Below are 27,242 nucleotides of genomic sequence, written 5' to 3' on the forward strand. Positions count from 1 at the left end.
CTAACCTTGTGCTCACTCGACATCCACATCTGCATATCCAGCTGTGCAGATTGCTGGATAGCACACGTGGCTGCTAACTTTAACCGGCTTTTCTGTCGTTGGGGTGTTGGAAGGCAATTGTTATCAGGCTACTGGGGCTTGGTGTAAGATCAGCTAACTCAATTTGAGGATCAAATTGGGGACCTCACTGGCCCAAATGGCTAACTGGATAAATCTACTGTGCAATTAGAAGTATTTAATTATGATGTTGTATCTTATAATATATTCATTAATATAGGTTGAGAAGATATTATTCAACTTATAATTAAGAGATTTCAAATCTTACTACATGTTTACAAATAATCTCACTTCCTTAGTTTTACTGTGACTCCTTGTTATGTGTGCAATTCTCAATATAGATTCAATCAGTGCAAATCTAAGCCACAGTGTGCATTTTGGATATCAATACCTTGGCAAAATAAATTGAAAGGATCTATGTTGTGAGAAGTGTGCAAAAACTTAATATTTATATATCATTTTAAAAACTGCATCACTTCATCAATTTGATAACTCCGAGAACAGGAAAGGAACCATCTGCTCTTGTGCGGTAATTTAGCAAATACATTCTACAAGTTTCTGTCAGTCTGTGGTTAGATCGTCGATGGTTTGCTAATTCCAGGGTCTGTAGCCATCGTTGTGCAGTATGGTGCCTCCTGTAGTAGCTCGGTAGGGGCTGCTTTCCTCTTTGTATGGATTCTGTGGGGCTGCCAATGTCTCCTCACTTGAATTGTAAAGGTAATCTCCATCCACAGTGTCCACTTGATTGATCGGCATACGGTGCAATTCCTGGGTGGCATCAGCATCTACCTGGAGCCTCGCATCTGATTAACAAGTGAAGGGAGATGTTAGAAATAAATAGAAACTAATTTTCCAGAAAAAAATAAATCAACATTTTAAATCAAGGTGACTAGATCGTCTGTGGCCTAAGGAATGAGTCGCTTCATGATACTAGACATATCAGACACCGTTTTTTTGAACTTCCATCATTTCTAGAAGTTGAGAGGCAAATTGTTTCATTTGTCTTTTTTTTTCCAATTTTGTCCCCCTCCCATTTGGAAAACATTGGGCTGGATTCTCCATTTCTGAGGCAAAGTGCCGACGCGAACGGAGAATCTGTGGGACAGTCACGCCAGGAAAATCGGCATGAACCCCTCACTGATTCCAGTACCAGTGAGGGGCTAGCACCGGCGCCACGTGAAACTCCCGCGGATCAGGGCGAAAATGGCCGGAGGGGCATCACGGTGGTGCAGTGGGTTAGCATTCCTGCCTCACGGCACCAAGGTCCCAGATTCGATCCCAGCTCTGGGTCACTGTCCGTGTGTAGTTTGCACATTTTCCCCGTGTTTGCGTGGGTTTCGCCCCCACAGCCCAAAGATATGCAGGGTCGGTGGATTGGCCGTGCTAAATTGTCCCTTAATTGGGAAAAATGAATTGGGTACTCATTTGTTTAAAAAAAGAAAAATGGCCGAGTCTCGGGCTGTGCATGCGCAGGGCTAACGACCTGCACAGGTCGAGCCGGAAAACATAGCGCCGGCCATGCTCGAACCCTAACCTGCCAACCGCGACCCAACAGCCCATCCCCCATCAGCCCCCCCAGTCCTAGCACCCCCCCCCCCCCCCCCTCAGCCAGCGGCACGGATCCCAGATTACCAGATTAGTGTGGCGGCGCTAGATAATGTCCGCAGCCGGCATGCCGGGTTCCTGACCGCTGGGACCACATATGGTCCGCGCCCTCGGGAACTCAACTCATTGGGGGCAGAGCACATTTCTAACGCCATTGGCGCGTCATTGGCCGACTAGCAATGCTCTGCCCCAGTGAGTTGAGTTCCCGACAGCGTGCAGATTAAACTTCAGAGAGTCGTGAACACAGCCCAGTCCATCACACGAACGTGCTTCCCATCCACTGACTCCATCTACACCTCCCGCTGCCTGGGGAAAACGGCAACATATGCAAAGACCCCTCCCACCCAGCTTACACACTCTTCCACCTTCTTCCATCGGACAGGAGATACAAAAGTCTGAGAACACGCACAAACAGATTCAAAAACAGCTTCTTCCCCACTGTCACCAGACTCCTAAACGACCCTCTTATGGACTGACCTCATTAGCCCGACACCCCTGTGTGCTTCACCCGATGCCGATGTTATGTAGTTACATTGTGTGTACCTTGTGTTACCCTATTATGTATTTTCTTTTATTTCCTTTTCTTTTCATGTACTTGTGACAATAAACAAAATCCAAATCCAGTTGCTGAATATTGCAGTGTAATTGAAGCGAGTGTGGCAGCCAATGTGTTATCTTTAAAGTTAGGCCGCTTGTTGATACTGCAGATAAAGACAGAGCCCAATGCAATACTAAACAATATACATCAGAAGGTTTCAGATCGATTCCTGATTTGAACTCAGTTAACTGATCTTAGCCCAGGTTGCAAGAGAAACAAGCCATTCAGCCTAACAGGTGACACGGCCAGTGTTTTAGCTCCAATCACCCTTCTTCATCGAAACTCATTAACATATCCGTGGCCAACACAGTAGCACAATGGGTAGCACTGTTGTTTCACAGCTCCAGGATCCCAGATTCCATTGCCAGCTTGGGTTACTGTCTGTGTGGAATCTGCACGTTCTCCCTTTGTCTGCGTGGGTTTCCTCCGGGTGCTCCGGCTCCCTCCCACAAGTCCCGAAAGACGTGCTGTTAGGTAATTTGGTCATTCTGAATTCTCCCTCAGTGTACCTGAACAGGTACCGGAATGTGGCGACTAGGGGCTTTTCACAGTAACTTCATTGCAGTGTAAATGTAAGCCGACGTGTGACAATAAAGATTATTATTATATCCCTCTATCCATCCTCTATAATGTGTTTATTTAGTTTCCCCTACACATATCTGTGCTATTTGCATCAACTATTTCTTGGAATAGCAGTTCCACACACTAACCACTCTCTATGTAAAATGTTTCTCCTGAGTTAATTGGCACTAAGTAAATTGCTCCTTTGGTAAACTGGTGCATACGCAATGGGCTGAATGGTCTCCTTATGTGCTGAAACAATTCTGTGAATTAGTAACCATCTTGCATTTATGATTACTACCTCTGGTCTTCCCCTGTAAGTGGAAACATCTTCTAAAAATCTATTTTCATAACTTCATTCATAATCTTAAAAACTTTTGTCAGGTCAAAGTCTTCCCCTTTCTAGAGAAAAGAGTCCCAGACTGTTGAATCTTATCTGATAGAGTGGCACATGGTACAGTGGTTAGCACTGGGACTACAGCTCTAAGGACCCATGTTCGAATCCTGGCCCTGGGTTGGAAAAAAAAATTGGGCACTCTAAATTTATATATTAAAAAAATCTTAGCTGATAGGTACAATCATTCAGTATCATCCTTTTAAATATTACTCTAGCGACTTCCGGTTGCGGCTATGCGGAGCTAAGCCGCACGTTCGGCAGCTCCCACTACGAAAGGACTTTCGGGCCTATTTGAGGACCCCAAACGGCGCTGTTTCGACAAATCCCGGTGGGGGAAGGTGTTTGGAGGAGCATTCACCGAAATTTATGGTGCTCACCCAGAGTGGGGCAAAGGAAAAGGCTGCAGCAGCTCCCCAAGAAAAGCGGGGGAAGAAGGACAAAACGGCGGCCGGCGGAACACCCGAGGACTGGTGGAAGTGGGCGCAGGAGCAGCAAGCTGCTCTTCTGCGCTGTTTTGCGGAGCTGAAGGCTGAGTTGCTGGACTCCCTGAATGCGACTACCAACAGGCTGCTTGAGACCCAGGCGGCCCAGGAGGTGTCCATTCGGGAGTTGCAGCAGCAGGCCGCTGAGCGGGAGGAGGAGGCCGTGGTCCTCGTGGGGAAAGTGGAGTTGCACGAGGCACTTCACAAAAAGTGGCAAGACCGCTTGGAGGAGCTGGACTTTCGCACGAGGCGAAAGAATTTGAGGATCCTGGGCCTGGCGGAGGGGCTGGAGGGGTCGGATCTTCCGTCTTATGTGACCACGATGTTGAGCTCGTGATGGGAGCGGAGTCCTTCTATTTGCCCCTGGAGCTTGAGGGAGCCCACAGAGTGCTGGCCAGGAGGCCCAAGACAAATGAGCCCGCGCGGGCGGTGCTGGTGCGGTTCCACCGATTCAGTGACCGGGAGTGTGTGCTGCGCTGGGCCAAGAAAGAGAGGAGCAGCAAGTGGGAGAATTCGGTAGTGAGGATCTACCAGGACTGGAGTGCGGAGGTGGCTAAGCGGCGGGCCGGGTTCAACCGGACGAAGGCGGTGCTTCATGCCAAGCAGGTCAAATTTGGAATGCTGCAGCCTGTGCGTCTGTGGGTGACATATAAGGACCGGCACCACTACTTCGAGTCCCCGGAGGAGGCGTGGGCCTTTGTACAGGCGGAGAAGCTGGACTCGAACTATGGTCTGGGGGCACACTATGGCCGTTGCTGTTTTTTTGCTGTTGCTGTTTTGTAATTTTGACATGTTTCTTTTATGCTGGTTTTTTGCTCTGTTTCCGGGTGGGTCTGTTGGGTATGGTTTTGGGTTATGTGGGGAATGTTGGGGGTTTGTGTTTTTTATTTTCTCTTCTGTACGGGGCTGGGGGTTGGGGTGAAACTGGATTTTGGGGAGCTGCGTCAGAAGGGTGGGGTGTGGCAGTATGAAAGCGCGGGCTTTCCTCTGGTTTCCAGCGCTGCGGGGCAGTGGGGGTGGAGCCGGCGGTGGGGACGTGGCCTCTACTGGTTTTCTTTCCCGCGCTGAAGCGGTGCCAAGGAGGTGTGGCAAGAGGGGGATGACCCCATGTCGGGAGGGGACGGGTTTTGGCGGGAGTTGCCGGGGTCAGCAGAAGTCAGCTGACTCACGGAAGTACCATGGAGGGTGCGTCGCGGCTAGGAGGGGTCCTAGCCTGGGGTGGGGGGATACCGGGTTGCTGCTGGAATGGCCAGGAAGGAGCTGGTGTGGGCCGGGGGGGGTAGAGGAGAGGCGTTATCGCCATGGGGAACGGGTCGGGCGGGGCGCGTTGGCCTGGGGCGAGCAGTCGATGAGCTATGGCTAGCCGGCGGGGGAGGGGGGCGGGTTGCCCTCTGATCCGGCTGATCACCTGGAACGTGAGGGGGCTGAATGGGCCGGTTAAGAGAACTAGGGTATTTTCTCATCTGAAGGGGCTGAAGGCGGACGTGGCTATGCTCCAGGAGACCCACTTGAAGGTGGCGGACCAGGTTCGTCTGAGGAAGGGATGGGTGGGGCAGGTTTTTCACTCAGGACTCGACGCGAAGAACCGGGGGGTGCCGATTCTGGTGGGGAAGAGGGTGGCGTTTGAGGCGTCTGAGGTGGTGTCGGACAAGGAGGGCAGATATATTATGGTGATGGGTAGGCTGCAGGGAGAGAAGGTGGTGCTGGTTAATGTATATGCCCCGAATTGGGATGATGCTGGCTTCATGAGGCGCATGTTGGGCCGCATTCCGGACCTGGAGGCAGGGGGCCTGATCATGGGGGGAGACTTTAACACAGTGCTGGATCCCCCACTGGACCGGTCCAGTTCAAGGACGGGTAGGAGACCGGCGGTGGCCAAAGTGCTGAGGGGGTTTATGGACCAGATGGGAGGAGTGGATCCCTGGAGGTTTGGGAGGCCGAGGGCGCGGGAGTATTCCTTTTTCTCTCATGTCCATAGGGTTTATTCCCGAATAGATTTTTTCGACCTGAGCAGGGGATTGATCCCGAAGGTGCAGGATGCCGAGTATTCGGCCATAGCAATTTCAGACCATGCTCCGCACTAGGTTGATCTGGAGATGGGGGAGGCGCGGGACCAGCGCCCGTTATGGCGCCTGGATGTAGGGATGCTGGCTGATGAGGAGGTGTGTAGGAGGGTCCGGGGAAGTATTGAGGGGTATCTTGATACCAACGACACGGGGGAGGTCCGGGTGGGGATGGTCTGGGAGGCTCTGAAAGCAGTGATCCGGGGGGAGCTGATCTCCATCAAGGCCCAGAGGGAGAGGAGGGAGAGACTGGTGGGGGAGCTCCTGGATGAGGATAGGAGGTACGCGGAGGTACCGGAGGAGGGGTTGCTGGGGGAACGGCGTAGCTTGCAGGCCAAGTTCGACTTGTTGACCACCAGAAAGGCGGAGACACAGTGGAGGAGTGCGCAGGGCGCGGTATATGAGTATGGGGAGAAGGCGAGCAGGATGTTGGCGCATCAGCTCCGTAGGCGAGATGCGGCTAGGGAAATTGGTGGAGTGATGGATAAGGGTGGGAATGTGGTGCAGAAGGGGGCAGAGGTAAATGGGGTCTTTAGGGACTTCTACGAGGAACTGTACCGGTCGGAGCCACCGATTGGGGGGGGGGGGGGGGGGGGGGGGAATGGAGAGCTTCATGAACAGGCTATGTTTCCCAAGGGTTCAAGAGGAGCTGGTGGAGGGGCTGGGGGCGCCGATAGAGTTGGAGGAGCAAGTCAGGGGGATTGGTCAAATGCAGTCAGGTAAGGCGCCGGGGCCGGATGGGTTCCCGGTGGAATTTTATAAAAAGTATGCGGATCTGGTGGGCCCCCTGTTGGTGCGAGCCTTCAATGAGGCATGGGAGGGGGGGGGGGGGCTTTGCCCCCGACGATGTCGCGGGCGCTGATCTCTCTGATCCTGAAGCTGGATGAGGACCCCTTGCAGTGTGGATCACACAGGCCTATCTCGCTCCTCAATGTTGACGCTAAGTTGCTGGTGAAGACCCTGGCCACCAGGATAGAGGACTGTGTGCCAGGGGTGATACACTAAGACCAGACAGGATTTGTCAAGGGACGGCAGCTCAACACGAATGTGCGGAGATTGCTAAATGTTATTATGATGCCGGCGGTGGAGGGGGAGGCGGAGATAGTGGTGGCGCTGGATGCAGAGAAAGCGTTTGATAGAGTTGAGTGGGGGTACCTGTGGGAGGTGCTGGAGCGGTTCAGATTCGGGGAGGGGTTCATCAAATGGGTGAGGTTGCTCTACGCGGCTCCAATGGCGAGTGTAGTTACCAATGGAAGGAGATCGGAGTACTTCAGGCTCGACCGTGGGACCAGGCAGGGGTGCCCCCTGTCCCCCTTGCTCTTTGCACTGGCGATTGAACCTCTGGCTATGGCGTTGAGGGAGTCAGGGAAGTGGAGGGGTCTGGTGCGGGGTGGGGAGGAACATCGGGTATCGCTGTATGCGGACGACCTGCTGTTGTATGTGGCGGACCCAGAAGGGGGAATGCCGGGAGTGATGGAGCTGTTGGCGGAGTTTGGGTGCTTCTCGGGCTATAAGTTAAATTTAGGCAAGAGTGAGGTATTTGTAGTACACCCGGGAGATCAGGAGGAGGGAATTGGGAGGCTCCCGTTTAAGAGGGCAGTGAAGTGTTTCAGATACCTGGGGGTGCAGGTGGCCAGGAGATGGGGGACTCTCCATAAGCTTAATTTTACCAGGCTGGTGGAGCAGATGGAGGAGGAATTTAAAAGGTGGGACATGGTGCCGCTATCGTTGGCGGGTAGAGTGCAGTCCGACAAAATGACGGTTCTTCTGAGGTTCTTGTTCCTCTTTCAGTGTTTGCCCATCTTTATCCCTAGGGCCTTTTTTAGGAGGGTGACTAGCAGCATCATGAGCTTTGTTTGGGCGCATGGGACCCCGAGGGTGAAGAGGGTCTTCTTGGAGCGGGGTAGAGATGGTGGGGGGCTGGCGTTACCCAATCTCTCGGGGTATTATTGGGCGGCCAATGTGTCGATGGTGCGCAAGTGGGTGATGGAGGGGGAGGGAGCAGCATGGAAAAGGATGGAGAGGGCGTCCTGTGGAGATACAAGCCTGGGGGCCCTGGTAACGGCGCCATGGCCGCTCCCTCCTACGAGGCATACCACAAGTCCGGTGGTGGCGGCTACCCTCAAGATTTGGGGGCAGTGGAGGCGACATAGGAGAGAAGTGGGGGGGCTCGATGGAGGCTCCGTTAAGGGGGAACCATCGGTTCTTCCCGGGGAATATTGATGGGGGGTTCCAGGGTTGGCACAGAGCGGGCATCAGACAGCTGAGGGACCTGTTCATTGATGGAAGGTTTGCGAGCCTTGGGGAGTTGGAGGAGAAATTTGGGCTCCCCCCGGGAAACATGTTCAGGTATCTGCAGGTAAAAGCGTTTGCTAGGCGGCAGGTGGAGGGATTCCCTTCGCTTCCTGCGAGGGGGGTGAGTGACAGGGTGCTTTCGGGGGTCTGGGTTGGGGAGGGGAAGGTATCTGATATCTACAAGGTAATGCAGGAGGTGGAGGAGGCGTCAGTAGAGGAGCTGAGGGCAGCACGGTGGCCTAGTGGTTAGCACAACCGCCTCACGGCGCTGAGGTCCCAGGTTCGATCCCGGCTCTGGGTCACTGTCCGTGTGGAGTTTGTACATTCTCCCCGTGGCTGCATGGGTTTCGCCCCCACAACCCAAAAATGTGCAGAGTAGGTGGATTGGCCACGCTAAATTGCCCCTTAATAGAAAAAATAATTGGGTAATCTAAATTTATTTTAAAAAAAAGTAGAGGAGCTGAAAGCTAAGTGGGAGGGGGAACTTGGGGAACGGATCGAAGATGGGACATGGGCTGATGCCCTGGAGAGGGTTAACTCTTCCTCCTCATGTGCGCGGCTTAGCCTCATCCAATTCAAGGTGCTGCACCGGCCCACATGTCCGGGTCTAGGATGAGTAAGTTCTTTGGGGGCGAAGACAGGTGTGTCAGGTGTTTGGGGAGTCCAGCGAACCATGCCCATATGTTCTGGGCATGCCCGGCACTGGAGGAGTTCTGGAAGGGGATGGCGAGGACGGTGTCGAGGGTAGTAGGATCCAGGGTCAAGCCAGGCTGGGGACTCGCGATTTTTGGGGTTGGGGTGGAGCCGGGAGTGCAGGAGGCGAAAGAGGCCGGTGTGCTGGTCTTTGCGTCCCTAGTAGCCCGGCGGAGGATCTTGCTACAATGGAAGGATGCGAGGCCCCCAAGCGTGGAGACCTGGATCAATGACATGGCGGGTTTTATTAAGCTAGAGAAGGTCAAATTCGCCCTGAGAGGATCGGTACAAGGGTTCTTTAGGCGGTGGCAACCTTTCCTCGACTTTCTGGCTCAACGATAGGGTACGGGGTCAGCAGCAGCAGCAACCCGGGGGGGGAGGGGGGAAGAGGGGGGGGGGGGAAGGGGGGACGATGACTATGTTTGCTTATTTAATTTTAATTTATTTTTAAGTTTTCTTGTTGTTTACTGGGTTTGGGGGGGTGGGGGGGGGTGTGATACATGCATTGATACGGTCTTGGGGGTGTTACAGTTATTATGGGGTTATATTGTTGCTTTTCATTGTTTGTTGTTATATTTTCTGTAAAAAATTCCAATAAAAAAAAATATTACTCCAGCATCCAAATTGTTCACAGTACTCCTTGTGTGATCCAAAACAGGTTGTATACATGTTTAAAACATTTTTTTGATTATATTCCTACAGAAATGAACCCCACTACCGTCTTTGCGTTTTTATGGCCTTCTTAGCCTGATTAATTAGCGACTTGTATACCAATACCCACTTTGGCCACGGATTTTCCAACAGTTATATGGCCTTGTTTTATTTTTAATAAATTTAGAGTACCCAATTATTCTTTTCCAATTAAGGGGCAATTTAGCGTGGCCAATATAGCCTGCACATTTTGGGCTGTGGGGGCAAAACCCACGCAAACACGGGGAGAATGTGCAAACTCCACACGGACCGTGACCCAGAATCGAACCTGGGACCTCGGTGCCGTGAGGCAGCCGGGCTAACCCACTGTGCCACCGTGCTGCCCTGTATATGGCCTTGTTTAACTTCCTACCAAAATGTACCACTGCATACTTCAATTGAAGTTCATTTGCCAGGCAGCACGGTGGCGCAGTGGTTAGCACTGCTGCCTACGGCATTGAAGACCAGGATTCAATCCCAGCTCCGGGTCATTGTTTGTGTGCCTGTTTGGGTACACAGAGGGAGAATTCAGAATGTCCAAATTACCAAACAGCACGTCTTTCAGGACTTGTGGGAGGGAACTGGAGCACCCGGAAGAAACTCAGGGAGAACATGCAGACTCCGCACAGACAGTGACCCAAGGTGGGTGGGAATCGAACTACCAAACAGCAGTGCTACCATGCACCATGCTGACCATTATTTATGATATTTTCAGTTTCTAGATTGTTTTTTGTTACATCTATGATGAAAGATTCCATTAGTTTTCTTGTCAGCAATATTATACTGATTTGTCGATGATTCCCTGGATTTATTCTATCTCCTCATTTTGATTTCGGAATCACAATAGTAGGCTGCCAGTTCTCTGACAATATTTCCTTTTCTTATTCCAGGCTAGGGATTTATCTTTTCTAAGTTTGATTAGTTTATCAATTATCTCTCCCCCCCCCCCCCCCCCCCCCCCCCCCCCCCCACCCCCACCCCCCCCATCTATCTAGCATAGTGGTTGGCACTGGTGATTCACACATTCTCCCTGTGTCTGCTTTGGGTTTCCTCTGGGTGCTCCGGGGTTTCCTCCTGCAAGTCCCAAAAAACGTCTTTGTTAGGTGAATTGGACATTCTGAATTCTCCCTCAGTGTATCTGAACAGGCACCACAGTGTGGTGACTAGGGGATTTTCACAGTAACTTCGTTGCAGTGAGAGTTCGATCGCGGCCCCGGGGCACTGTCCGTGTGGAGTTTGCACATTCTCCGCTTATCTGCATGAATCGTCACTCCCATAACTCAAAAAGATGTGCAGGGTGGGTGGATTGCCCACGCTAAATTGCCCCTTAATTGGAAAAAAAAAGAATTGGATACTCTATTTATTTTTTTAAAACTTCATTGCAGTATTAATGTTAGCCTACTAGTGAACTAATAAAGATTATTATTATATCATAATTAATTTTATATCTTTTTGATATCAACTAAAGCAGCAGTGCTGTATAAGGGCAAGAGCAATATTTTCCTATGGAGAATCCTGGAAATTAATGTCATAGGTTCCCTGCAGAAGATCATTCGGCCCATCCAGTCTGCACCAACCCTCTGAAACAGCACTCCACCCAGACCCGTGCCCTACCCAGTAACCTTTTGGACACTAAGGCCAATCCACCAAACCTGCACATATTTCACCTATGGGAGCAAACTGGACCATGCAGAGGAAATCCACGCAGATATGGGGGGAATGTACAAACTCACACAGACAGTGACCCTAGGCTGGAATTGACCCCGGGTGCCTGGCATTGTAAGGCAGCAGTGTTAACCACTGTGCCACTGGGCTGCCCGTATATACCTTGCAATTGATAATCAGATACATGATTGACACATGAAATGTTTGCAGCTGCCTCACTATGTATCTTGGTTTTTAGCACAATTTATAAGAGAACATTGCAGAAGCGAACACCACAATCAAACAATCTGTATTAGTTCCTTTCTATTTAAAGAAATGCTACTCATGATTCTCATGTAGACCCCCCCCCCCCCCCCCCCCCCCCCAACAACTTCCCCTTAAACATAAACATATGGGTGTTTAGTGAGTAATAGCAAATTTAAAGTGTAACGTCTCAGCTCTGCTCTGTTGGCAGGATCACAGTGGAAGACACTGGTGATTTTCTGGTCTTTCTGGAGTATCCAAGGTCAAGATTAGGTGACTTAATTACATGTCCTGCCACTATGGCTGGAGAGGGGTAGGAGAGGAAATGTGGTACTGACATCTATTCATACCATTACCAAGACGACCGGCCAGAAATATAATAACATCTCGCCTCATTTTCAGGGCAGTGGAAATAAATAAAAAATGGGACGATGTTAAAGCAAATCCAGCCACGTTCCCTTTAATTTCTCTTTGCTATATGTGGCCGGTTTTTTGCACTGCATGATCCCTTTAAAATCGCTGCGGTGCATTCATGAACCTTGATGGGAACGCTGGCTGCATGTGGCCTGTTTGTTTCCTGTGTGGCACATCCCAGATTGCCAATGTCCTAATCACTGGGTGCTGAAAGATTGTGGGGGGAGGGAATTCCCTCCCCAGCCCTGCCCCTTCTGAGGTCGTGAGTCATGTTTAAGTTAAACAGATGCAGGGCAGCACGGTGGCCTAGTGGTTAGCACAACCGCCTCACGGCGCTGAGGTCCCAGGTTCGATCCGGGCTCTGGGTCACTGTCCGTGTGGAGTTTGCACATTCTCCCCGTGTCTGCGTGGGTTTCGTCCCCACAACCCAAAAATGTGCAGAGTAGGTGGATTGGCCACGCTAAATTGCCCCTTAATTGGAAAAAATAATTGAGTAATCTAAATTTATTTAAAAAAAAGTTAAACAGATGCTTGAACTTGGCCAGTACTTGCCTAAATTGATTGAGGACAAACTGGGGCCCACTGGAAATCAATTTTCATTCAGAAGAATATCCATTACCATTAAAAGTTGGTGTGCAATTGCCAGATAAACTGAAATCTGAAATCATAGACATTCTTGTCTGAAGAGATTTGTGGCAAAAATTAATTATTTTACTTACCTGTAAAAGTTTTGCACAACCCCATTATAGTGTTGAGTCATCCAGATCATGAGATCAAATTCAATTCTTGTGCTCGGCTAAGTTAACAGATATTAAACAGGCAGCAATTGTAGTGGTACACATCATTTGTCCTTGTAATGGAAAATCAGGCAGAAGATTCTGTGTTCTTGATGCCTATTCAGTAGTGGAAAGTGTGTGTTTGTAGATGTCAGCTGGATTGGACGCGGCTCATCTGTAATGTTCTGCATAGCTGACTAGCTTGTCAATACTTCATGTGAAAGCTCACAGTGTAGCACCACTGTGGCTGCTGCTACAGAGCAGGGTAACAGGAGGTGAGGAGGATGGAGCATGGGGGGGGGAGATCAGTTAAGGGGGAAAATGTAATTATTTGCAGGTGCATTCATGCTGCTCATTGGAGGACTGAGTTTGATTGACAGATGCGGTGGAATGCAGGAATAAGGAGATACTTTTCCATGGTGGAGGGCTAAAGATGAGCAGTTATTCCAGGGTACTGTTAAATGCTTCTATGGAACGCCGCTGTCTGCAGACATGTGGACAAGAATTCTCCAGCCATTCGTTGGCCCCGCCGGCAGCCCAACACCAGCCCCCCCCCCCCCCCCCCTCCCCCTGGTGGCGTGCAGTGGCTTCACTGGGAACTATTGACAATAGAGGGAACAGAGGATCCCATTGCCAGTGGATGGCATGCCGACTCTGTGAAACACGAGGCGGGAGGCCAAAGAATCCCACCTACGGGTTTGGTACAGAACATAGAATCATAGACTGGTTACAGCATAGAAAGAGGCCATTCAGCTGGCTTTCTTGCCAAGAGCTATTCAGCTAGTGCAACACCCCTTCCCATGTAACCCTTTTCTCAGGTGCTTATCCAATTCCATTTGAAATCCATGATTGAATCTTCCTCCACTTATCGGGCAGCACATTCCAGAACCTAAACACTCACTGTATAAAATAAAATTAATGTAAGAAATGTTTATGTTTTATACTTGTTGCAGAAATATTATTAAAAAAACAGGTTTAAGATGCATGCAGCCAGTATGTCTGTTAAAGTTGTGGTTAAGGGAATATAAAAGTGATTTTGCAGGGTGAGTATTCTGTTGATTGATTTGTGAAGCATTTACTTGTTTACAGATAGGTGACTAATAATATTGTATGGGCAGCACGGTGGTGAATGGTGATCACTGCTGCCTCACAGTGCCAAGGTCCTACGTTCGATCCCAGTCCTGGGTCACTGTCTGTGTGGAGTTTGCCCATTCTCCCCATGTCCGCTTAGATTTCGCCCCCACAACCCAAAGATGTGCAGGGTAGGTGGATTGGCCACGCTAAATTGCCCCTTAATTGGAAAAAATGAATCGGGTACTCTAACTTTATTTTTTTTATACACTTAGAGTACCCAATTCATTTTTTTTCCAATTAAGAGGCAATTTAGTGTGGCCAATTCACCTACCCTGCACATCTTTGGGTTGTGGGGGAAAAACCCACGTAAACATGAGGAGAATGTGCAAACTCCACACGGACCGTGACCCAGAGCCGGGATCGAACCTGGGACCTCGGCGCCGTGAGGCAGCAGGGCTAACCCACTGCGCCACCGTGCTGCCCACTCTAACTTTATTTGAAATAAATAGAATATTGTTTTGGTTTGGAGGTCCCTGTGGCTAACATAATTTATGAGGGATTGTGGCCAAAATTCTCCAATTTCATTTCATTTTCCTGCAGCCAAGTTCAGATGCCGGCGTGAAAAGTGGCGTGAGCCACTCCAGCGCCAACGAACCTCAACTGGCAGTTATCCACCCCTTCCTAGGGGGCTAGTACGGCACCGGTGTGGTGTCCATGGCTCCGGTGACTGAAACCCGGCACACCACGGCCGGTGCGGGTTCCACAGCCGTTGCAAGTTCGCACATGCGCATGGGTTCCCGTCTCCGTGCCGGCCCCCAGGCAATATGGCGGAGCCCTACAGGGGCCCGGCGCAGGGGAACATAGGCCCCCACGGAACTAGCCCACCCGCCAATCGATAGGCCCTGATCGCGGGCCAGGCCACCGTGGAGGCCCCCCAGGGTTGGATCCCCGCCGCCCCCCCACCAGGACAGCCCCTGCAGACAGAACTCCGAGGTCCCGCTGGGTGGGACCATACATAACCCATGCCGGCGGGACTTGACCGAATCGCCGGGGAGGGGTCGCTTTCAACGACCCCCGAACCGGCGCGCTGGCGATCCTGCAGGCGCCCGAAAACTGCCATCAGAGAACCAGCGAGCCGGCGTTTGGAACTGCGTGGCGCGATTCTCGCACCACCCCCCCCCCCCCCCCCCCCCCCCCCCCCGCCGATTCTCCGGCTCACCGCGGGGTCGGAGAATCCCGCCCATTGCATTTGGTCCTGGCTAATCAGGTCATGGGTCATCTTATGGGAGGAGACAAAAGAAAGCCATTCTTTGGGTACAGATTATATAATTAAGGAGGAGCTAGGTCGGTCTGTAGTTTCAGTTTGTCATAGAATTTTAATCTACCAAGAGTTGTCTTTCAGTTTGCTCCTGAATTATGCTCTCCAAGGACTCCTCCCACAGAAAAGCAAGTAACCTGATTGCTAACTTTATTTATAAGTGGTATTTGAACCATATTGGTTTGCTTAATTTGATTGTACACTGGCAAGTGCAGGGAGTTACGTAAAGTTTTTCATTTTACTTAAGAACTGTTGTAACTATTATCTGTAAAGCTATTCTTTGATGCTAATTGGTTATTTCTGTGTTTAAATTAAAATTTGTTTGACCATAAAAGTTTGACAGTGTGGCATTGCTTCCTCACAGCTCCAGGAACCGGGTTCAATTCTGCCCTTGGGTGACTGTGTGGAGTTTCCACGTTCTCCCCATGTCTGCATGGGTTTCCTCTGGGTGCTCCACTTTCTTCCACAGCCCAAAGATGCGCAGGTTAGGTGGATTGGCCATGCTAAATTGCCCCTTAATTTCCAGGGATGCGCAGGTTGAGTTATGGGATTATGGGGATAGGGCGGGGAACTGGACCTGTGTAGAGTGCTCTCTCATAGGGTTGGTGCAGACTCGGTGGACTGAATGGCCTCCTTCTGCACAGTAGGGATTCTATGATAAAAGATAACTATTGTCAGTGTTATCACTCCTGTAGTGCAGTCACCTTTCCACACACCTTTACAAATTGCAAGTAGTTGGTCACCCGGGATCCTAACAAAATAAGTTGTGCCACATCCTGCCATTGGTTCTTTTGCCAATCACCTTAAATCGATATCCTCTCGTTCTCGATTCTTCCACCAATGGGAATGGTTTTTGTCTATCTACTCTGTATAGAAATCTCAAGATTTTTTATTTTTTTAAATTTTAGAGTACCCAATTATTGGGCGGGATTCTCCCCTAGCCGGCGGGGTGGGCTGTACCGGTGCCGAGGAGTGGCGTCATCCACTCCGGTGTTGGGCATCCCGGAAGGTGCGGAATCCTCTGCACCTTCGGGGGCTAGGCCGGTGCCGAAGGGCCTCCGCCGGCTGGCGCGAGTTGGCGCATGGCGGGAGCACCAGCGTGTACTGGCATCATCCCAGCGCATGTGCAGGGGGGTTCTTCTCCGCGCTGGCCATGGCGGACCATTACGGCAGCTGGCGTCGAGGGAAAGAGTGCCCCCCACGGCACAGGCCCGCCCGCGGATTGGTGGACCCCGATTGCGGGCCAGGCCACCGTGGGGGTCCCCGCCAGGGCCAGATCCCCCGAGGACTCCGTAGGCCGCCCACTGAGCCAGGTCCCACCGGTATGGACCTGGTTTGATTTACACCGGCGGGACCGGCCGAAAACGGGCGGCCACTCGGCCCATCACGGAGCAGAGAATCGCCGAGGGGCCACTGCCAACGACCCTCGACCGGCGTGACGCGATTCCCGCCCCTGCCAAAAAACCAGCGCCGGAGAATCTGGCAGCCGGCATCGGGACGGCGGGGCGGGATTCATGCCATCCCCTGGCAATTCTCCGGCCCGGTGGGAGGGTCGGAGAATCCCGACCATTATTGTTTTCCCAATTAAGGGGCAATTTAGCGTGGCTAATTCACCTAGTCTGCACATCTTTGGGTTGTGTGGGGTGGGGGGGGGGGGGGGGGAGGGGGGAAGCAGATAGGCACTCTAGCTTCACCACTCACTCCCCACGACTTCCATACTTTCTGGTCCCGCCCAGTGATGGGCATCGTCGAAAGCAGGAGAGGAAAATTTGAAGAGCAATGAAATCTTGTCCTGCCAAGGCGGGAAAATTCTGCCCAATGCCAATTCATCTCCCTTTCATACCCATTCACCTAGTGTGTATTATGTACATAATCAAGGAGCCATATAATAACAATGGCAAGTGTGGAACTGGGGGAAAAAATACCGATTCAAAAACGTTCTTTGAAAAGTAACTGCTGTTTTTACAACCTTATAAGTGTCCATCAGGCAGATCATTAAAGTAGCAATGACCACTGCTGCCTCATGGCACCGAGGACCTGGGTTCGAACCCGGCTCCGGTTACTGTCTGTGTGGGGTTTGCACATTCTCCCCGTATATGCGTGGGTCACAACCCAAAGATGTGCAGGTTAGATGGATTGGCCATACTAAAATTGCCCCTTCATTTGAAAAATGAATTGGGTATGCAGGCATGGAGAGAAAAGGGCGGCAGAGTGGCGCAGTGGTTAGCACAGTGGCCCAGGGCCAGGATCAAACCCGGGTCCACAGCGCCACAGGCAACAGTGCTAACCACTGCACCACCACGCCGCTTGCTGGCTTTCCCTAATAATTGCATTTATGTCAAAGAGACTGTTTTTTTTTGTCCTGGATATCATTTCTAAAAGCTTTCCCACTGCTGGGTTAAACTGGCTGGTCGAGGCTAGCTTGGTTTATCGTTCTGAACAAGGCTGTAACAGCTGCAATTTTCCAATTTCTCTGGCATCTCCATATACAACGTGAACACTTTGCCTACAATCAGAACAACTGCAGCCTCCTCCAAACACGTAACATCAGGGTACGAGTCCCTTCTGTATCCTTGCATGAATCCAATGTGATGCAATATAAACTGATGCAGGAGCTCGATTGGTTGGGGGAAAAGAAGGGATGATCAGGGGAGTCGACTACAAAATTGACTGAACAAACGCAACAAAAAACATAGAGTGCTGGGAGTTGCGCACTCCAACACATGTTGCACACAGGCTCAGGAACACAATAAAGATGCAGAGATGGCAACTCCTGTGTGATGAGGTCTAATTAAAAAGTGCAGTAGTTTTCCAATTTGATAACAATTTTGCCGATGGAGATTTGAAAATAATGTCACCATAGACGTTTATCCTGGAGAAATTCATTCAGGTGCCATCCCTTGTATTTCCAGAACAGCAGTTGCCCTAATTACAGGTTCCCAGGCTAGAAACACAAGATAAATGGCAGTGTGATGACAACGGAGGGGATAACAGTAACAAGTGTACTCATAAAGGTGTGAATCTGCAGAGATGTCAATGAAAAATACCATGAATATATTGAAAATGTGGAGGAGGCAGTGGAAATAGCTGGTGCTTGCAGGAACTTTCAATTATTATAAAATGAGAGGGTTTTAAAAAATTGTGACAGGAAAGTTGAAGAAAGTATCTTAGGATTGACAATATATCTTTACAATAGGCTTTTGTTATGCTATATTTGTATTTAGTTTGGTTCCTCGTTGACTTTTATTTAAACTTTTAAAAATTATCAGAAGTTTCCAATTTGCAGAACCAGATACACATTTACAAATGTGACATATTTGTAGCTTATGGGGGATCAGTCTAGAACATTAGCTTGCCCTCATCTACAAACAGAAAGCAGAGAGGAAATCAAAAATTGGGAGGTATTTCACTGCTTAACGACAAGAATTCTGCCCAAGGTCATTGCCTATTGGGTCTAGTCTTCTCTGGAGTCAGTGATCTTCCCTGCGCAGGCATGTGCTGTACACAGCAGAAAGATCTTGGGTTGCCGCGCACAATTCAGGAATACATCGCATATAGGGTGGACACCTGCCTCATCAGCTTGGCTCAGGCGAAGGCCTTTGTCATAATATTGCAAACTGGCATGAAGGACGTGCTCTTCAAAATGGGGTTTGAGGAGGGAATCCACAATTCAATTCAACTGCTCTCCACAAATATCTAGCGTCCAGTTTTACTCAATCAATGAGAATCAGAAAGCATTCCAATCAAATCTGGAATCAGTCAAGACTGTCCTCTCTCCTCTGGAGTTATTTGTGTGCTTATCGAACCTTTTGCTGAGTTCATAAGGAAGGATGCAAGGATAAGAGGAGCAAAAATCACAGGCGATCGAATCACTCAGGTCAAAACCTCTCTGCATATGGATGACATTACTATCTTCTCCTTAGATCCACTGTTGGTTCACAGACTGATGATCAGTTTGAACTGGTCTTGGGAGCCAGAACAGAATCAAGGCAAGAGCAAGGCCATATACTTTGGGAACTGGGCCAACTGGTCCTTTGTCCCATTCATTTGAAAATGCTTATGATATGGTTCCAAAGAGACCATGGCATATGCCAAACCTGATCATTGTGTGCAAGGCGGTCTTGGTTTTATTATAGGTGGTGCAGATCTGGCCTACAGTCTGTTCCTGCACTGTGATGATCAACTGAGCCATCTTTCACTTTGTCTGGAAATGAAAAATGGTGTGTCTCCACAGGAGCATGGGATACAAGTCTCTAGTTATAATGCTAAAATGTGCCTAACATTGCCCTCACCCTGCTGCCCTTACCCTGCTGGCCACCTTTGTGTGCAGCTGAATCAACCTGTTCAGACTTTCCTTCGGCAAACACCAGGGATGGGATTCTCCGTCCCGCCGCAACAGTTTTCTGATGTGGCACACCCTCTCTGGCAGAGGGATTCCCGCCCCGCCAGCCTGCCAATGGGATTTCCCATTGTGGGCAGTCTTACGCCATTGGGAAATCCCCAGGCATGGGAGAGTTGCCGGCGCAACGGAGAATCCTGACAGTGGAGAATCCAGCCACAGATTTTCTACCTGCTGATGTTCTATCTACCCATGGTATTGTGAAGTTCATAGTTCATAGAATTTACAGTGCAGAAGGAGGCCATTCGGCCCATTGAGTCTGCACCGGCTCTTGGAAAGAGCACCCTACCCAAGCCCATACCTCCACCCTATCCCCATAAGCCCATAACCCTACCTAACACTAAGGGCAATTTGGACCCTAAGGGCAATTTATCATGGCCAATCCACCTAACCTGCACATCTTTGGACTGTGGGAGGAAACCGGAGCACCCGGGGGAAACCTACGCACACACGGGGAGGATGTGGAGACTCCGCACAGACAGTGACCCAAGCCGGAATCGAACCTGGGACCCTGGAGCTGTGAAACCATTGTGCTATCCACAATGCTACTGTGCTGCCCTTAGATGTAAGGGGGGCATGTTTGGGGGGATGTTTGGGGGCAGCATGGTAGCATGGTGGTTAGCATCAATGCTTCACAGCTCCAGGGTCCCAGGTTCGATTCCCGGCTGGGTCACTGTCTGTGTGGAGTCTGCACGTCCTCCCCGTGTGTGCGTGGGTTTCCTCCGGGTGCTCCGGTTTCCTCCCACAGTCCAAAGATGTGCGGGTTAGGTGGATTGGCCATGCTAAATTGCCCGTAGTGTCCTAATAGTAAGGTTAAGGGGGGGGTGGGAGTTGTTGGGTTACGGGTATAGGGTGGATACGTGGATTTGAGTAGGGTGATCATTGCTCGGCACAACATCGAGGGCCAAACGGCCTGTTCTGTGCTGTACTGTTCTATGTTCTACTGTTCTATGTTCTATGTAGGCCATTAGGTCCTGTTGATTTGTCAGATTTTCTCCCTTGAATTTCTCCAGCATTTTTTCTTTGCTGATATTAATTACCTTAATTTGCTCACTCCTATTAGCCCCTGGATTATCCTTAATTTCTGTTTTGTAATTTAGGTCTCCTACTGTGAAGACAGACTCAAAATATTTGTCCAATGGGGCAGCACGGTAGCGCAGTGGTTAGCATTGCTGCCTCACGGCAACCAAGGTCCCAGGTTCGATCCCGGCTCTGGGTCACAGTCCGTGTGGAGTTTGCACATTCTCACCTTGTTTGCGTGGGTTTTGCCCCCACAACCCAAAGATGTGCAGGGTAGGTGGATTGACCACGCTAAATTGCCCCTTAATTGGGAAAAATAAATTTGGTACACTAAATGGGACTTGATGGGATTCTTCTTCTAATCTAACACTGATCTTTATCTCTTGAGTAAACCATGGATGGATCTTTCTCATTGAGTTTTTGCTTTTCAATGGAATGTATTTTTATCAAACATTTTGAATTGCTTCTTTAAATGTTTCCCACTGTATATTTACCACCATACCTTTTACCCAATCAACCTTAGCCTGCTCTCCTCTCATGCCTATGTAATTGATTTAAAGGTTAAGATTCATGTGTGTAATTGGAATATGTTGTTTTGTGTGCAATTCAAATGCATTATGATCACTATTTCCCAGTGGATCTTTTAGTATGACATTATTCATTAACTTTGCCTCATTGAACAATACTAGATTGAAAATAGTTTTATCCAGAATTACTCTAGACGACTGTCACAAAAGCAACTAAAAACTTGTCTTGCCAATTATATTCACACATCAGCAGATATTTTTTCTATTTATTAACACTATTACTTTTGACCAAATTTATAATATTGCAAAAATCAAGTTGAACTGGCCCACTGTGCAGACTCACCTTGTGTCAGCTGCTTAAAAGGCTAGGTGTGCCAATTCTGTAACAGGAATCCTGCTCATTCATTTAAATAGACCACTGGCACACATGAAGTTTGTAGTATACGTTGACCTGGGGAATCTGACACAATAGTTATAAATGGACCACAGCAGGGCAACACGGTGGCACAGTGGTTAGTCCTGTTGCCTCACGGCGCGAGGTCCCAGGTTCGATCCCGGCTCTGGGTCACTGTCCATGTGGAGTTTGCACATTCTCCCCGTGTTTGCGTGGGTTTCGCCCCCACAACCCAAAGATGTGCAAGGTAGGTGGATTGGACACGCTAAATTGCCCCTTAATTGGAAAAAAATGAATTGGGCACTCTAAATTTTTTTTTAAAAATGGACCACAGCTTGCCATTAAAGCAGAAGTTGTTCTGGTGACAGAGAAGTGGAATAATTGGTACCAATCCCTTTTGAGACAGGAAGCCTTCAAACAGTTATACAGCTCTCTGGTGGATCAACTCATTAAGGCATTGAGTAGTTGAATCACAGAGATCAGGAAAGTCCCAGATGCAATCCTCAATCTATGACATGTTAGCTGATCTCAACCAGGATGAGAGTAATGATGCTTCCCATTTGGCCTCAGGGCCCTTGGGTTAGGGAGGAGGAAATCGCACTCCTAATCATATCCAAAGGCAAGAAGACCACTCTTGAAGACAGTGGGCAGGATAGGTTTTGAACATGATAACCCCATCCCTGTTCAAATAGGCTTGTGAAACTCAAAGTAATAAAAAATGAAAGAGATTTTGAATTGTCAAAAATTGGCTGGGCTTCAAAAGGGAATTAAAATGGGATTTTTAAAACATGCATCTAGTTTTCTCCAGTCCACTTGTGAGGGCATTGATTCCTTGTTCACAGAGCAAGGTCAAAATGTCATACTTTTCTTGAAGAGTTGCTGTATTTGGGGTGTGGGACCATACAGAGTTGAGGATGGGGTTGGATGCTGTGGCATTCTCATTGCTGTTGGTCCGGCAATGTATATTGCTGAGCTGGAAGCAGGGCAACGCCACCCAGAGCAGCAGCATGCTGGCTGATTTGATGGAATTCTTGTACCTCGAGAAAATCACATTCACAGTGAGGGGATTGATTGATGCGTCCTATCGTAGATGGTGGCTGTTTATCTTACACTTTAAAGAGCTGGTCACTGTTAACTATTAGTGGTGCGGGGGGGGGGGGGGGGGGGGGATTGCTTGGGTTTCATTTCTGTTATTGGGGCTCCTGTTACTGCTGTTGCTTGTAATTTTTGATACATGTGTTGGTGAAGTTTTGTATTGTAATTTTTTTCATATAAAATGTTAAATGTTTTAATAAAAATATATATATTTTTTAATTCTCTTAGAGTTGATTATCAAAGTTTATTGAAAGGCGCAGATACCCCTACGTTGATAGGCCAGTTACACTATTAGGTTTTTGTCACTACATAGTGGCTTTGGCTTCACATGGACACAAACTGAGTGAATTATTTCAGCCTTGAAGTGACGTGAAGATTATTCAGCCAGGGGTATGGTACCACCTCTAAACAATAATACCAAACCGCTCGGACTCAGCATGTTTTGCAAGTTTTAAGACATTCCCTGGCAATCAATTGGACCATTTTGTAACTTTTAAAAATGATTTTTGAATATTTTTAATACCAGCAGGGAACTAGTGGGCAAATCAACTCTCCTGTTGAACAAGCATTCTGAAGCCAGTTAATGAAGTCCTGCCCCTTGCGAGCATATAGGCATTAACCTCGCTGTAACTAACTTGGTCTGCTGACACTGATAGTTATTCTGTGCAGATAACATTTGCACCCTTAGGATTTGGTTTGAGAAGGTGTTTTGTTACTGCAAAATAAATACAGGTCACTATTTACTTTGAGATTAAACTAGGGAAGATTACTGAGACATTTATCTTCTGCCTGTTTGTACAATAAAATGATTAAGTGATTTTCACAAGTTGTAATGCATGAGAGATTAGTCAGTCCACACTTGAGAAGAGGCAACGTGTAGAAGTGCGAAAATATTTTCATAGAACACTTTGTTGGTTAATATTGTACAAGCGTTTGCTTCAATTAATTGCTCTACAGAGTCTTCACAAATCTATACATATTTCATCAAAAAATAGCAAGTGAAATTCCACTGAGCGTTTAGTAAATATACCATAGTGTGTGCTGAATCAAACATACTTGACATTTTTCCACTTGATCTTAGAAACCGCGACAGTGGGGCCAGAACAATTGGCCTCGGTGTTCCCAGATTAGAGACAGGGATAATTCTCAACCAGAGTTACTGTACCCAATTGCTATCCATTAACACCACACAAGAGGGTGGATAGACAATAATGAGGAGCAGATATGGTTCATGCGTATGACATTCCTTCTGTCACATAGTTGCCAACAGGCACTATCTAGATTGATAAAGTAGGGCTCTTTGCCTAACTCAAAAATAGATTGGGTGAGAAGGCTGCATATCGACAATCTATGTTTAATTCTTGGTCTTCTCCAGGTAGCATCCTTGATTATTTGAGGGTCACCAACCACTGCTTATGATGTGATTTTACTACTGGACCGGGCAAGAGATGAGCCCCAAGTCACCTCAGACGCAATGGGAATTGAATGAAACACTTGGCATCATTCCGAACCATTTAATAGTCATATAGACAACTGCCCTAACTGCCCAAGGTGTTGGGAAAACAAGCCTATTCCAATACTTACATACTTTTTATTTAAAAGAAAATAAAAAATTAACTTTCATTGTCTGGTATCATCAGTTACTGGGTGGTCATTTCCTGAACCCACTATCCAGTTCAAAACTATATGATTAATCCCTCCAGTAGATACATCCTGCAGCATAAGTATTCACTTTTAGGAAAGAGAAGGCACAACAGATGGAAAAACTGTGTGACAGGGGTGGGAGTGGTGAAGGAAATGGAAACTGACAAGTTTGTGACTGCCATATGTGTAGAGTTATGTAGTTCCATCAGATAAGAACACAAGCAAGTAGTATTGGCTGTGCACTTTCAAACTGAATTAATGCTACAGTATTTTTCATTCAGAGCATAGAATGTTTTTTGAAAGTCTGTGTTAATATATTTATTTGAGTGATAAAGCAAATGCAGGGAAGCTGGGAAATTCAAATTGCTTATTGTCACGAGTAGGCTTCAAATGAAGTTACTGTGAAAAGCCCTAGTCACCTGTTCGGGGAGGCTGGTACAGGAATTGAACCGTGCTGCTGGCCTGCCTTGGTCTGCTTTCAAAGCCAGCGATTTAGCCCAGTGTGCTAAACCAGCCCCTGATATGTGAATGGGTGAAACAAGCCCTCCCCTCCTGGACAGAAAATTGATGATCACCTCAGTTCATAAGTATCAATAGTTGGTTACTTGCTAGTTTCCATTTGGTGAGTATAAAGGTGAGTATAACCAGACATAAGGTAACCGACCACCTCCTCCTGCTGCTCACTAACCTGCGTGGAGTTGCACCTGATGATACTTGAGTTCATGTGCTTCCACAAAGCTCTTGCCACAGATTGCACAAGCAAAGCTTTTGTCTTTGGAGTGTGTGCGCCTCACATGGCTGTCGTGGGCTGCGTGCGAGGCAAAGGCTTTGCCACAATGTCGGCATTTGAAGGGTTTCTCTCCAGAGTGCTGGCGAATATGAGTTCGTAAGATGCTTGATGCAGTGAAGGCCTACAACCAGGGAAAAGAGCAGAAATGTATCTGTGATGCTCAGAAGAACTGCCAAAGAAGCCACTTGGCTGATTAAAATTTTTCCCTCTAATTCTCACATTATAGCATCCAGGTGAATTTAAGACATTCCTAATGTTTTTAACTGAACCAGCTCCACCTGGTAGTTTATTCCAAACATTTGTCACACTTTATATTTATACATTGTTGACTGGAACGTCTATGCAGTTGGTTCCCAATACATCCGTCTTGCAGAGCTAACACAACATCAAAATAAATTTCCAGTATCTACTACGGACCTGGCCAAAGAGACCTGGTAAAATATGGGTCTGCCAACTGAATAAATCCAACGAGTGCATTTTGCTGCTAACTGTGTGAGACTCAGGTGTCAGAGATTGGCAGAATCAGCAGAGCCCTTCGCTCAATATGAAAGCAGATTTTAAGTAAAGCAGTTTTAAACTTGCCCTTATTGGCATAATACTTAATTGTCATGTTTTCCATGCGTTGGGGATGGCACGGTGGCGCAGTGGCTGGCACTGCTGCCTCACACCACCGAGGATGCAGGTTCGATACCGGCCCTGTATCACTGTTCGTACGGAGTTTGCACATTCTCCCCGTGTCTGTGTGGGTCTCACCCCCACAACCCAAACATGTGCAGGGTAGGTGAATTGGCCAAGATAAATTGGCCCCTTAATAGGAAAAAAGGAATTGGGTACCTTAAATTTATAAAATTTAAAAAAATGTTTTCAATGTGTTGCCCAATGATAATTGTACAAATAGTCAGATGAACCCACCTTGTTGCAGTAAACACATTTGTACGGCCGCTCTCCCGAGTGGACCCTCATATGTTTATTAAGACTGGAGGATTGCGAGAAGCTCTTCCCACATACGGAGCACTGTTCAACAGAGAAACATGTTGGAAAAAGACCGTAAAACGAATTGTCCCACAAGTAACCATCCATTAATAATAGCATGTTCAATGCTGTGCTTTGCATACAACTAAATTGATTACTAATATCATATTGAATTGTGTGGAGCTGGCTATGGGAATGCAGAATAAGAATATGTAGTGGATGTACATTCTCCCCGTGTTTGTGTGGGTTTTGCCCCCACAACCCAAAGATGTGCAGGCTAGGTGGACTGGCCACGCTAAATTGCTTCTGAATTGGAAAAAATGAATTGGGTACTCTAAACTTATTTTTAAAAAGAATATGTAGTGGAAATGTTGCAGCTACACTGCAAAGTATTTTGACGGGAGTAGTTGTGGTGTATTATGCAAATTGATGGATCAATGCATTCTTGCAGAACGTGATACATTTACCCCCCCCCCCCCCCCCCCCCCCCCCCCGTCCCCCGTCCCCCGTCCCCAGTTATCCTCCCATCTCCTTGTTGTGTCACCATAAGGAGCTCCAAAGATTTGGTGCTTCCCAAAATTACACCTGGTGGCGTTGCGGTATTGTAATTGGACTGCTAATCTGGGGACCCAAGATAATGCTCTGAGGATTTGGGTTAAATCCCACCAAGGAATCTAAATTCGATAAAAAAATTAGAATTAAAAATCTGATGATGATCATGAAGCCACTGTCGTAAAAACCCATCTGGTCCACTTATGCCATTTAAGGGGAAGGAAATTTGCTGTCATTATCTGGTCTGGCAGACATGTGACTCCAGATCCACAGCTATGTGATTGACTCTGAAATGGCCTAGCAAGCCATTGAGTTCCAGAGCAATTAGGGATTGGCAGTAAATGTTGGCCCAGACAGCGATGCCCCCATCTCATGAATAAATTTTGGTCCCGGCTCTGGGTCACTGTCCGTGTGGAGTTTGCACATTCGCCCCGTGTCTGCGTGGGTTTCGCCCCCACAACCCAAAAGATGTGCAGGGTAGGTGGATTGGCCACGCTAAATTGCCACTTAATTGGAAAAAATAATTGGGTACTCTAAATTTTTTTTTTTTTAAAGAATTAATTTTGGAAAATGTGGGTAGACTGAGAATGGAATAAAAGCAAGAGGGTTTTCCTGTTAAAGATGGCAAATGCAAAACTTTCCCTGATAGAAAAGAAAGGAAAGTAGAAGAGAAATGGGATCATATTATCCACTGGATGTATAGACAAATCCTTTTGTATTGATGATCACTGTACATCAGGATGTGTAGATGTAAGTGGTGGCTCCAGATGTTTAGGAAGCAGCCCACAGCTGTGAAGGTAGATATCTGCCCCACATACCAGGATGCAGAATGGTGGAACTGGTGATACTTTCAGGATTTATATTGCATCTCTAATTAATTCATGGGGTAGGAAAACAGCAATACAAAATCAAAGTACT

At 48.1% G+C, this 27,242-nt stretch overlaps 1 protein-coding gene across 1 annotated transcript in view; it reads right to left on the reverse strand.

Moving 5' to 3' along the window:
• Nucleotides 1–561: 561 nt before the first annotated feature.
• prdm14 (PR domain containing 14) overlaps nt 562–27,242 on the reverse strand; it is a 41,470-nt gene continuing 14,789 nt past the window's right edge. Inside the window, exons 8-10 of the mRNA XM_038808470.1 lie at nt 25,713–25,814; nt 24,699–24,921; nt 562–860 (exon numbers count right to left, since the gene is read on the reverse strand). Of these exons, the coding sequence (XP_038664398.1) occupies nt 649–860; nt 24,699–24,921; nt 25,713–25,814 (537 nt within the window). The 3' untranslated portion in view covers nt 562–648. The remainder of the gene's footprint in view (nt 861–24,698; nt 24,922–25,712; nt 25,815–27,242) is intronic.

The sequence above is a fragment of the Scyliorhinus canicula genome, chromosome 10 (genome assembly GCF_902713615.1).
Source record: "Scyliorhinus canicula chromosome 10, sScyCan1.1, whole genome shotgun sequence".
Classification (NCBI taxonomy): domain Eukaryota; kingdom Metazoa; phylum Chordata; class Chondrichthyes; order Carcharhiniformes; family Scyliorhinidae; genus Scyliorhinus; species Scyliorhinus canicula.